The sequence below is a fragment of the Bos grunniens genome, chromosome 9 (genome assembly GCF_055505025.1).
Source record: "Bos grunniens cultivar Pamir isolate PY7600 chromosome 9, Bosgru_T2T1.0, whole genome shotgun sequence".
Lineage (NCBI taxonomy): Eukaryota > Metazoa > Chordata > Mammalia > Artiodactyla > Bovidae > Bos > Bos grunniens.
Genome location: NC_141173.1, coordinates 28,577,966 through 28,590,976, shown reverse-complemented (window position 1 = coordinate 28,590,976; position 13,011 = coordinate 28,577,966). Strand labels below are relative to the sequence as shown.

Sequence of the window (13,011 nt, the reverse complement as noted above, 5' to 3'; positions counted from 1 at the left end):
ACCAGGTGCCCCAGCCTCTGCCATAGAAACTAAGTTAGAAAATATCTGAATGATATATATTTAAATGCAATATTTAAATACTTTGTGAGACAGACTCTGAGGTTTATGAGGAAACAGTTCATTTACATACCAAAGGATCTCTCAAAATTGTAAATTCCTTGCGCCTTTGACAGCTTGACTTGGAGCATGGAGATGTGGAGATGTTTGATGTTTAGAGAGCATATCTTGTACAGAGAGAAGCAGGACTTCATTCATTACACATTTGCCAAGGATATTCTTTTTAACTTCCTTTGAAGATGGAAAATACTATCTTTTTGGACCAGGAAGTTCATCTATCTCTGCATAACCCTCACTTGGGGCAATACGTGTTTATGTGACATTCAAATAAGCACGTCCTATCAGACATTATGCATGGTACTCACATTATCAAGAGAAAATGGGAAATAGGGAGAGCAAAAAACTTTGACAGATCTTCTTAGAACTTTAAGTTGAACAGAACCCAAACTCCATAAACTTAGAATTATTGTATAATGTTAATGCATAGTTACCAGATGAAGCTTTCCCCCCTAATTTGCTCTTTTTAAATGTGTTACTTTAAATAATACGCATTTTAAAAAATATATTAAGCATGTCCCCAAAGGGTTTTTTTTTAATCTGAAGGAAGAAAAGAAAATAATAAAACTTTAAACTCTATAACTATAAAACTAAAAGCTTGGCTGGAATATCTAAACCATCTATGTATTCTCTTTCATATTGATATATTCAACCCAAAGGTCAATGTAGATGATTTTAAAATTGCTTAGTCACACTGCTTTAAGTTTCTTTCATATTAAATATTGTTAACTGATTAAAAATTAATATAAACAGCATTGAAGACTTTAACTCTCTAAGGATTCCTAAGCTTTTAGAATAATAGCTAGAATAGCCTCAATTCACTTTTGCATTGTAAAAGTAGCATGATTTTTAAATTATAGTCACAATGATGAGCAAAAGTAAATAGGAAAAATTAAGAAGCATTTAAGCTGACAAAGAGAATATTTTTCCATGAATACTGTGAGCTTGCGGGCAGGGGAGAAGAGTCAGTATCATAAATAAAAACACAAGCCACAAAGAAAAGCTTCTTAATGAAACCCAACTAGGGCTGACACTACAGAGATGTGTTCTCTGTGTACTTTCACTACCAATTTTACAGATTCTTGTAGCTACAACTGAAAAAAGTATAATTCTCCAATGAGCACAATCTTGTAAAAAGTTGGAAAATTTCCTCTGGTCATATTAGTCACTACTAACCAAGGTTAACTAACCAGGTATGGCACCTCCCCATCCTCCCAGACCACCTAAGGTTAAGTAGTGGACCTAGGGCTTAACCAGCATTTCTGACTTGAAACTCCACACACTTCCTACTCTATCACACTGCCTTTAATGTTTTAATGATGCCCTCCCTCAGCTCTGTACTGCTTTTCTCTCTGATTTTTTACTGAACTGTTAATATATAGGCCACTGTTTTTCACACTCTGCTTTTCTTCTCTTTTCTAAATACAATTTGAACAGTAGATAGAGATATTTAGTCAGACTGATGAGGTCTTTGTGATATCGCCTTTCAGAATGTCTGTAATATTTAAAAGATATAGCCACACAAGACTTTGACATTCCCTGACAATAAATATGATGTTCCTGACCATCGTATTTTTAGGACTATTTTTTCTTGCATCATATTGATCCTGGCTTTTAATCTCTTCTCAGGTTTTCACGTGGACCATCTCAAAAATGATCTGTGGCTAACTAAAGTCTCTCATTAATGTCACTAATAATACCAAGAAATGTTATGAAACTAAGCAAAAGATTTCCATATTATAACAAACATTTCTGAAAATCATTATTTCCTGGTATGTTGTTATAAATATAAAGGAGATCTCTGGACACTTCTCTCTAATATGAGCAGTTTTGGTTTCCATTTCAATACCTACAGGTTGTTCAATTAGAGAGTGATTTGCACTTATGAATAAATTTGGTGGCCAAGAGAGTCACTGACCTTATATTTACTAAAAACATTTGTTTTCTTAAATTTATTTACTAAAAACATCAGTTCTTTTGTTTCTAATTCTTTATTGTAGAGAAGCTTGAATATTTATAAAAGTAGACAGAATATTATAACGAAACCCTATGTACCCTTCATCAGTCCCAGTGTAGTTAATTCATGGCCAATCCCTACCACACTAACAACTCATCTATTTTCTTCTCTGGCATATTATGTAGAAACAAATTTGAAATATTATGTCATCTCATCCATATTTGAGAATGTGTATCTTGTAGGGAGTCAAACATGACTTGGAGACTGAATAACAACAATCTCCAAATAATATGTAGTTTGAAAACATAACCACAATATTATTAATCCCACCATAAATGTGATGATTTATTAGTATCATCTAAAATGCAGCATCTATCAAATGTCCAATTATTTCATAGATTTTTTTAAGTTTGTTTGAATCATGATCTAATAATCGTGATCTACACTTTGTGATGTGATGCTCTGTTTTTACATTTTTTTCAATCTATAGGCTTCCTTGGTATCTCTTTATGGACCTAGTAACTTACTTGAAGGTTATTTGTGGTGTAGAGGTTACCACAGCCTGGGTTGTGCTGACTGCATAATATGATGCTGTTTGTAACATATTCCTTATTCTTTTATTTCTTGAAAATTCAAGGTTGTATTATTTTTCTTTCATTGGTTTTCTTTTCTATTTTTCTTTTGCTTTTTTTCCCCCTGTTTTTAGTAGGAAGAGTCAGTTCTAGATATCGTTTTAATGGTTGGTTATGTTTTGCCTTATATTTCACCAACAATTTCCCTTTTTGTGGCTTCCAGACTTTTTTATCCATGGGTCTTTGCAGTGCCCTCTAGTGCTACAAAATGAAAAAAATCTAACCTTCAATTAAAGGATCTAAGAACAGTTCTTTTTATTTCACTGTACCTCTTACCATCACGGTCCTCCTCTTCTGCGTGTACTGCCTTGTCAATGACAATTTTAAAATGTGTTCCTGGAGCTAAAAATGATATTCTGTAGGTGGCGCATTGCTTTTCTTGATCAGGAGAACATAACCCAGAACAGATTAAGCTTTGAACCTAGTGCTTCCTCTTCCTCCTTTCCCACACCCAAGTCATCTCCCCTTAGGTCTCCTTTCCCGCCCAGGAGTCATCTCCACTCCTGGGTTTGGCGAGATAAACATAGACATGATGTAGGTTGCATCTTCTCCTCTTAATTCCACCATCTGTTACTCTGGATAATATAACTTGTGTGCGTAGTTGTTAAACATTCTGGCTGTGAATTTTTTTTTTTTTTTTTTTTTTGAGCTCATCAATGGGTACTCTTGTGTTAAATCAGTGCAGCACATAAAATAAATGGCCATTTTTGCTTTAAATTTGGATCATCAAATCCTCTCAAACATTTGTTACAGAGCAGTAAAATGTGGTTCAACTAATAGTAAGGGAAGAATTCCATACATAGTACAAAAACCCTTCTGAACCCTGAAGTTGTATGAAGTTCAGAAGTTGAGAGTCTGACAAAAACTTGAAAAAAAGAGAATTTCCTGTAACTAACTCTTCTAGCAAATGCTAATTTAATTGTATATAGGATGTCTACCAAGTTGAATTTATTGCACAAAATTTATATTTTCCTACATTTTTAGGGTACTTGGACCCAGAGATTCAATTATATGAATATTATCATAAAACATAATTTGACATTTATTAGCTAACTGGAAAATTGAAAACATTACATACTTTACTTTTTTAAAAGTCTTCATCATTTCAACACAGTCATTAAGAATTAACTAAATTTTACTTTGTTATCAAAACTACTCAAAAATTCTTTTTACCTTTTGAGTGATACATACTGTCATGTAGATGCTGAAATGACTAGTTGAAAGTTCTTATGAACCTCAGAAGGCAGAGCTAACTTTGGCACTTGTCTAGGAATAACTGGGCCTCTGGAAAGAAGGTACAAGGCTATTTATAATTCTAAATCTTAGTGCTGTTTGGAGTCTGGAGCTATACCTAACCAAAGTAGCGGGGCTCAAACCAGAACAGGGGTCTAGTACAGGTTCCTCTTAACCTCTAAATTAACATCAGGCTAAGTATTAGTCTCACATAACAAAAGGAAGTATTCAACATGACTCTGGAGTCAGAGGTCTGGGTGTGAGTCCTAGCTACACTGTATATAGCTGTGTGAATTTAGGCAAATTTCTAACCTCTCTAAGTCTTAGCTTCCCATGCTATAAATAGCAATGATAAAAGTATCTATCTCATTTTGCTGTCCTGAGGTTTAAATGCTCATTATTACAAGCTTAATATCTGACAAATAACGTCTTTTGGATAAGTGAGTTGTTATTATCATTATCATTATTTTTATTAATTTATAATAGCTAGAATCAAATATATTGTTTCCCTAATGTCCTTTGAGGTTCAAATTTGTTCTAATTTTAGTTCTGCTCTATTGCTCTGTACCTGAAATACAATTCCATATCTAAAATTACTTCCTTTCTTCTGTCAGTTGAAATAATCCAGTTTAGGACATGCAGTGATGATCTATGTGAGGAACTCAGTAAGGTGCACAGATAAGTCATGCATTATAGCTGAGTAAGTACCACAAAAAACATGAACACTATTCTCAGACCTCCCCCAATTACCAGTGACCACAAGAGAGTCGTATAATATCCATGACCTTCAGTTTTACAAAAACTGAGGCGAGGACAGTGGCCTTAAGCTTTCTAAGGAGCTAATCCAGCTCCGTCTTAAGTGCTGCAAGGTGTTCATTTACTTTGTGATCAGTGGATGGCAAAAATAATCAGTAGATGTCCAAGACTACTAATGAAGTGCTTACATTTCAATAATGTGTCCAAAGTGGCGGCAAAAGAACTATAACAGATGAGAGGAAAGACTATTTCAGGTTGATGGAACAACCTGTACCAAGGCTCTGGCACAAAAGTACACCTTTTATAAAAGACTGAAGGAAGGCTACTGTAGCTGGGGCACAAAAAGTGAGAATCATGAAGACAAAATAAAAGGAGTGTAGTAGAGCAGCAGGCAAGACGCTTTGGATGGCCACAGAGAATGACTGTGCCACTCACCTTAAAAGGTAAGCTCATCTGAGTTGTCAGTCTAATTATCAGTTGAGAAATATGGTTAATAAGGCATTCCAGAAAAGGAAAAAAGTACATAACTAATCCCTGAAGTTGAAATGACAAAGATCCTATGAACAGTTAAAGCCGGAGTACAGGAAATGTCCATCATCTAGGACCTAGATGGTATTTTTATATTTTTAATTCATTATTAATTCAGTGATTTTTTACAGGTGACAAGAGGTCTTCTAAGAACCCCTTAAATTCTCCACGGGGAGAAGACAGAAACATAAGTTCTATTTTATAATCAGGAATTTTCCTATAAAAATGTTTATTAATCAAGAGCAAAAGGCCTACAGAGCATAATTCACAGGCCAGCAAAAAATGTTTCGGCCGAGTGCCCCTGAATCAGTTGGCCGTTCACAACCCATACAGAGCAAGGGAAACATATTCACAGGTATTTAACAACTTGTGCAAGGCTAAGTGAGACATTTCTATAGATGGATGTCTTGAAGACAATCTAAAGGTCACATGATGCAGAATATCTAAGGAATACGAAAAAATGCTATTTATATTGAGCTAGCAAATTCTGAACTAAAATTGGTAAAGAGTAAATTTGATACTTCATAGAGAAATGAAAAAACATGAACTAGATTTAAGGGAGCTGACTTCTAATCTTGGCAATGCTATGGTTTTCAGCAAGTCTCCAAACATTTGAGTTACAGTTTCTCTGTCTGAAAAATGGAGATAATAATGCCAACTTAATTGAGTTGTGTGAGGTACAAATAAGTATATAAAGTCCGGAGCAAAACGCCTGATACATAGAAATCTCTCAGTAATTATTTCTATTAATTTGGGGTGCTAGACTAAATTTGTTAGTGGAAGGTGAAAGTAAGACTATTCTCCTTCTAAATACTGACTGCAAGTCTTAAACTCTGTAATCACTCTGTGCCCATACTAATGTCTGCCCAAAGATCTAAAACCACACATTCTCTTTTTCAGTTGTCTGATGGAAAACAAACCAGCTCAGCATTAGACTTGGAAGCTGTGAAGAGCACCACCTGTCTGATTTTTGCTTACAGCTGTCAGAAGCAAATTTTAGACCCACCTCCCGAATTTTTACCCCAGCTAGAACTGGATTGTGTCTGTATTCAAAATGCTTTAGGCTGTTTTAAAGAATCTTTTATATATTTATAATATATATATATTATATATATACATGTATACATATATTTTGCATACATTCTATTTGAGTGAAATGATTGCTATCATGGTTGAATAATAAAGAGGTTCTTTTCAGAATAAGCATTAAAACAGAAAATATTGACTTTCATATAGAATTTATCACATAGAGGTAAAAGACATGAGTGTATGAAAAGAATCAGAAGCAAAAGCTTAATTACTTTATTTTTAAAATCATACTGATCTACAGTGATTTTGTGTAATTCCAAACCTTTTCTCTGAATACCCACCCACATATACACATTTTTTAGGTATATAAATCTTATATATGTGGTGTGCATATTTATATACTTGAGTTAGAAAGGATAAACAAATTTAAGATCTCCAAGTTGACATATCATAAAGTAAAAATGGTCAAAATCAATTTTCTAAGTTTAAACATTAAGTGCAACATTATAAGTTCATTGTGGTCTCTAGCCCTGCACCCAAACCTTGTCATTTTTGCTAGGTAGGATATTGGCCCTAACATTATATGACCATAGCTATTTATAGAGGTGTGGGTGATAACTGTTAACTAGTGGGAACTTTGGCATCACAGAGAACAGTTTCCACATGCAAAATTTCACAGAAATCTCTTTTTACTCCCCAACATAGAGACCTGCCAGTTTGGGAGACTTCTCAGCTCCCAAACCCACTTCTCTGATCCCATATAGAATCACTGATCAAGATAACTCTAAAAGCAACATTCTAAGAGGGCACATTGACCATCAATGGGACTGTCAATTTCTACCTTTTTTTACCCTGTAGTTGATGTTATTGGAAAATGCTAGCAATACCTTCAGCCGTGATCTCAGTCATGGTGGTTGGAGAAAGAAAAAGGCAGGCAAGAATTCCGGTCAAGTGGCACTTTGCAGAATACTTTAGGACTGGAGAACTCTGATAGGGGGCTCTGTGTGAAAGCGTGAGGTCTCTTCCTTTTCCTGGCTGTTCCTGCTGCTCTTTTGTTGTCCTGTTGAACTTTGTCTCTTCTCTGCAGAGTTCTCCCCCTGGAAACAACCTGAGCCCTTTCCAGGCAGCACTTGTGGCTCAGGCAGAAGTATCAGCTTCGAATAAAAATAGCTTCATCTCCCTAGGACTCTTCAGCACTTTTTTTTTTTTTTTTTTGGCACTCTAGATGAACACACACACACACAAACACACACACACACACACCAGTTCACTAGTCCCAAAGAGAGACAGGCCAAAAAAAAAAAAAGGCAAAGGAACCAAAAGTACTGCCTAAGCCCCCGCAGTTTCCCTAAGATAATTACGGATTTGGGGATCTATGTCAGAAAACATAAAATAAAGAGTTGGAAGTAATCTTATCCGTAATAGCTCAGATTTATTCTTAGTGCCCTTAATGCTCAGAACATTCCTCATTCCCTTATTTGGTGTGGGGAGGGTCCTGTAATGTCTACCAGGAGCAAAGGGGAGGGTAGTCTTGTCATTTTCTCCAAGTTGTTTCCTTATTGGTCTAAATCCACTTAGCAAAAGCAGTTATTTATATAGCGCTACACTTGAAGTTGCAACCATTAAATCCTGAAGGTTTCTTGTAGGAGATTAAGATTTTCCAAACACTGGCCAATAAGAAATATGTAATGAAAAGTTGTATTGACACTTGAGAACTGATGAATTACTAGATTTTTCATTCTTTTCAATACTTTCATGAAAACAAAATACCTGAATTTATCTATGCAATAAAAGAAAGGAAAGGTGGTATAAAGTTTAGAAGTCCACAGCTCATATTTTAATAAAAGATTTCAACTTTTCTCTACCTCAACTTCAAAAAAAATAAAATATAAAGGATCATAGCAGCCAACAATTAGCCAAATTGGCTGATTAGCATTTCACCTTCCCACTACTAGACAGGTGTTAATGAGCAGAGAAATATTCAATAGCTGGCAGTTAGAAGGAGAAGGAGAATCAAAGGGCATTGATAATCATACACTCTAGCCAATCTGTGAATAATCAGAGGTTGGTTACACTTATCTTTTATTTTATTCTCACATTCAACCTAACGAATGCTTGCGGTTTAAACTCTTAGCCTTAACTTGTTGCCTTTGGTTGCCAGAACCTCTTGAATTTGCATGGTACTTCAGAGATCAGAAAGCAAAGTCACACATGTTCTTAATATCAGAAGTGCTACAACAGCTGTATCCTTTGCCTCCATGTTGGCTGCTCTGTATTTGTTGCCTTAATTCCTACAAAAGAAAGTGTTCATATACCAGCTGAATAAATGAGTTAGGGAGTAAGCAATCTTAATTCACAAAAGAGGAAATAATTCCAGGTAACACTCATGATTTATACAAAATTCTACATCTAGGGTTAGGCTTGAGGCTTTTGACTTCAAGTCTGATCTTTCTGAAGAGGCAGGACTTATGGCTTACAATACCATTTGCAGGTAAAGGGAGCCACAACAAATTAGGTCTGCCAGTGGATGGAACGGCTCTGCTGGTGGCTCAGTGGTAAAGAAACCACCTGACGGTGCAGGAGACATGGGTTTGATCCCTGGGCTGGGAAGATACCCTGGAGGAGGAAACAGCAACCCACTCCAGTATTCTTGCCTGGGAAATCCCATGGACAGGGGAGCCTGGCAGGCTACAGTCCATGGGGTCACAAAAGAGTCGGACAAGACTTAGTTAGTAAACAACGACAACAACAAAAATGGACAGGAAGATGCAAACTCCTTCCAGCACTTCTGTAGAACACTGGGTTAGTGTCTATCTTCTACAGTGGGGAGGAGGTAGCCTAAAAGCAGAGCCCTCCTCACTTTGCCCCCAAAGGCATCTCCATTATCACAATGCTGCTTCTAACTTGAATAAAGCACCGTGCTTTGAATTTCCATTTGTCAATCACTTTTGTAGTCTTTCACTGTAGTTAACTGATAAAATAGTAATTCCTTATGTAACTCATTAAGAATTTACATTAAAATGTTCAAACAAGACTATAGTGCAAGATCAGTGATTGATGTTACTCTTAAATTCCCTATCACTAATTTCATGTCCTACTAGAAACAAAAAGAAGAGTAAAAATACTCTAGCTAAACATGCTTATGGGATAATAAGTTTTTTTAACCCATTTATTGGAAGAGTTGATGAATTTTCTTAGAATATTAACATGAGAACTCAGTATATTTCTCACTTTGAAAAGTTACTAGAACTTTTTCCACTTATTTGAAACCCAATTCATAAAATATGTCTTTGAGTTTCAAATGGAACTCAGAAAAGCTTTCCAAAACAAAGCAACTGACATTCTTCTAAAGATACACATCTCATTCTTCAGGACATTCAAAGAACAAAATATTACAAACAATACATTTGCTTTTCTTCATTTTTTTTTCTCATTTTTAACAAGTATTCGCTTTAACGGGATCTCACCAATTTACTGGGATCTTTCAACATGACCTAAATGTGAGGATTCTCGCTTCTTTCAGTGATAGCTTCTGATGTACTTTCACATTTTTCATTACTGTAGGATCAGCACAAATAAGCTTATTTTGGTTTTGCATATAAGCACACTTCTTCCTATATGCATTATTAACTGATCTGGTCTTCAATAAGTCAGTGGCAAACCATGAAAAGTTTTTTCTCCTAGAAAATGCTTCATTTAGTCCAAGCTGCATCTCCAACCTGATTATATTGATTATTACCCCTTGTGATTTTCACTAGATATTCTCAATATTCAAGTTAGCAGCCAAAAATATTCATTCTTAGAGCATTAAAAAAAAATCTAGCTGCTCTGTCAGCTGTTATCATAAACTAACAATCGGTAAGACATACTCTGTAGTCGACTCTGAGCAAGATATTTTCATCTATGCTGAATTTTAGAATATAAAAAAGAGTCAGAAGGCAAAGAGAGATTTTTTTTATGACTTTTGGTTTCCACCAAAAAAAAATCAAAAAACAATTTCATTTTTAAAAATTAATTATTTAAAGATCATACTACATTGCCTTGTTCAGTAGTGAATAGAGATATAAATGGAAGTAAGTAGCTAGTTATCACCAGTCACCTATTTCTTAAGGACTAGGGATATTTGAGAAAAAGTAAAGTTAGAGTCACTTCTTAAGATCTTCTGTTTATTAATTTACAGATATGAACAGCTTACCCTTGAAAACCCCATACTTAAATTGGTGTTAAACAGAAGAAAAATAATTAAAATTTATATAATATTATATGTTTATACATAGTGGGAGTAAATTTATGTGTATTTAATTAGGATAGAAAGTGCTCATTACTTAATCTTAAAATAATGATAGATGTTACTTTTATAAGTTTTCAGATTAATTTTAATAGAAGGCAAAAATAAATAACCAACTAGATTGCTTGGGGAAAAAAAGGAGTGAAGGTGGGGGACAGAATGTCATAATATAAGACAGCTTTATATATTAGCTAACAAACTGCAAGCTCTGCCGTGGTTGAAGTAGCTTAGGGGGCAAATATACAAGAGAAATCCTTTACTTTTAGCTTCACAGGTGAATAAATATGGCAAAAACAAATTAGGTATATAAAGGATTGGCTTATTAAACTTTAGAATGAAGAAATACAGAAGAAAAGAAGAACACTGAATGTGAACTTGGGGAACATTTGATTGCATTTGCTTTCATCTGACCTGTAATCCCAACATATAACCTAGAAATGAGGCTCACTTTATAAACTTAGTCTTCAGAATCACAGGAAAAGCCTCAATTTAACTACTAGTTCATTAATCTTACTTCATCTCAGCTCTGCTGTTCACTTTATTTTAAATTGTTTGTGTTCTATTTGTGTCATGGAAAAATCGCATTCTGTCCTCCTTACTTTCTCTAAATGGTCTGTGCTCATTTCTTTAACCAAAGGTTGAAAGTCACTCCATAGGTTTGGCTTACCAACTGATTATTTAGAAATGGTGCAATCCAGCTCGTTTCAAATGACAGAAGGCATTCCAGTGCAATTAAAAACTTTCCTCCGTTTAACTCTGACTCATGAGTAGCTGAGTCTCCAGTATCAGGCTTCACACACATTTGACATTGGCAAACATTTCCCTCAGAAGCCTGCCCATGTCAATCCAGCCTTCAATTAAGAAAGGCAGCGGATGCTCTTTCTTCTTAAAGATTCCTTTCTCTGAAGAGCCAGCTTCTTTCCACTATCACTGTCCTCTTCATGAGGACTGGCAATATCCGGTAGTATGTGCCCCTGTGGAGTCCATAATTCAGATTTTTGTTCACCGCTCTGGAGTCTGTCCCACACGATCTTCACTCTGTGGTCCTGGTTACTACTCAAAGGGAATTTATGGTTTGTGCTTTTTTGTTTTCTTATAAAAGCCTAAATAGTTTCTTATAAAAGATAAATTGTTTGCTGCCTAGTTCTTAGACACAAATTTTTCTCTAAAATTAATATAAATGGATATTTCTATTTGCTAATTTTCAAGAAGCTCACAATATAATCATTTTGTGTTTTACATTTTGATGCTTTGCTTTATCAATGATATAATCTGTTATACCTGCTTATCACAAATGAATACCAACTAAAGGACTAACTTTGGAAGCCTGCCTATAAGTAAGCAAATAACATATTCATTCCATTATGTTTTCTGTGTGTGTGTGTGTGTGTGTCCCTCTTTTTCTCTCTCACATACACACTCTTTACTCTGCCCTCAGCACTAGGCCAGGTTTTAGTGATATCAGGATAAGTAGTACAAGATTTTGTTTTCAAGGAACTCACAGTCTACTAGAAGAGTGAAAAAAAGTTATACCAAAAATTAAATGCAGCCTGGTTAGTCCTAAGTACAGAAACACTGTGCACTGAATGACAGGAAAGGAGTTTTAATGCAACAGGAAAGGCTTTAAGAGAAAGAAATACTAGAATTGGGTCTTAAAGTGTAAGAAATTACTTAAATGACCGATTGAGGACACACTTGCCAAATAAAGGAACTAACTATCAAAGAATTATAAAGGTTTAAGCATCAGATCAGATCAGATCAGTCGCTCAGTCATGTCGGACTCTTTGTGACCCCATGAATTGCAGCACGCCATGGCCTCCCTGTCCATCACCAACTCCTGGAGTTCACCGAGACTCACGTCCATCCAGTAAGTGATGCCATCCAGCCATCTCATCCTCTGTCGTCCCTTTCTCCTCCTGCCCCCAATCCCTCCCAGCATCAGAGTCTTTTCCAATGAGTCAACTCTTCGCATGAGGTGGCCAAAGTACTGGAATTGCAGCTTTAGCATCATTCCTTCCAAAGAAATCCCAGGGCTGATCTCCTTCGGAATGGACTGGTTGGATCTCCTTGCAGTCCAAGGGACTCTCAAGAGTCTTCTCCAACACCACACTTCAAAAGCATCAATTCTTCGGCGCTCAGCCTTCTTCACAGTCCAACTCTCACATCCATACATGACCACAGGAAAAACCATAGCCTTGACTAGATGAACCTTTGCTGGCAAAGTAATGTCTCTGCTTTTGAATATGCTATCTAGGTTGGTCATAACTTTCCTTCCAAGGAGTAAGCGTCTTTTAATTTCATGGCTGCAGTCACCATCTGCAGTGATTTTGGAGCCCAGAAAAATAAAGTCTGACACTGTTTCCACTGTTTCCCCATCTATTTCCCATGAAGTGATGGGACTGGATGCCATGATCTTCGTTTTCTGAATGTTGAGCTTTAAGCCAACTTTTTGAACTTTAAATAGTTCAGTAAGG

General features: G+C 35.8%; 1 protein-coding gene and 2 long non-coding RNA genes across 53 annotated transcripts in view; 1 reads left to right on the top strand and 2 right to left on the bottom strand.

The window, feature by feature from the left end:
- The window catches only part of TRDN (triadin), a 414,935-nt gene extending 407,567 nt beyond the window's left edge, over positions 1-7,368 (bottom strand). For all 50 annotated transcript variants that reach the window (XM_086317033.1, XM_086317034.1, XM_086317035.1 and 47 more), the window contains exon 1: positions 7,137-7,368. In XM_086317033.1, coding sequence (XP_086173159.1) covers positions 7,137-7,158 — 22 coding nt within the window. In that variant the 5' untranslated portion in view covers positions 7,159-7,368. The remainder of the gene's footprint in view (positions 1-7,136) is intronic.
- LOC147365724 (uncharacterized) lies at positions 4,909-6,439 on the top strand. Its single transcript, XR_015132689.1, has 2 exons — positions 4,909-5,135; positions 6,121-6,439. It is a non-coding gene; the product is annotated as an uncharacterized LOC147365724 (long non-coding RNA).
- Positions 7,369-8,314: 946 nt separating the features above from the next.
- LOC147365722 (uncharacterized) overlaps positions 8,315-13,011 on the bottom strand; it is a 36,336-nt gene continuing 31,639 nt past the window's right edge. For both annotated transcript variants that reach the window (XR_015132688.1, XR_015132686.1), the window contains one exon: positions 8,315-8,540. This is a non-coding gene — a long non-coding RNA (uncharacterized LOC147365722). The remainder of the gene's footprint in view (positions 8,541-13,011) is intronic.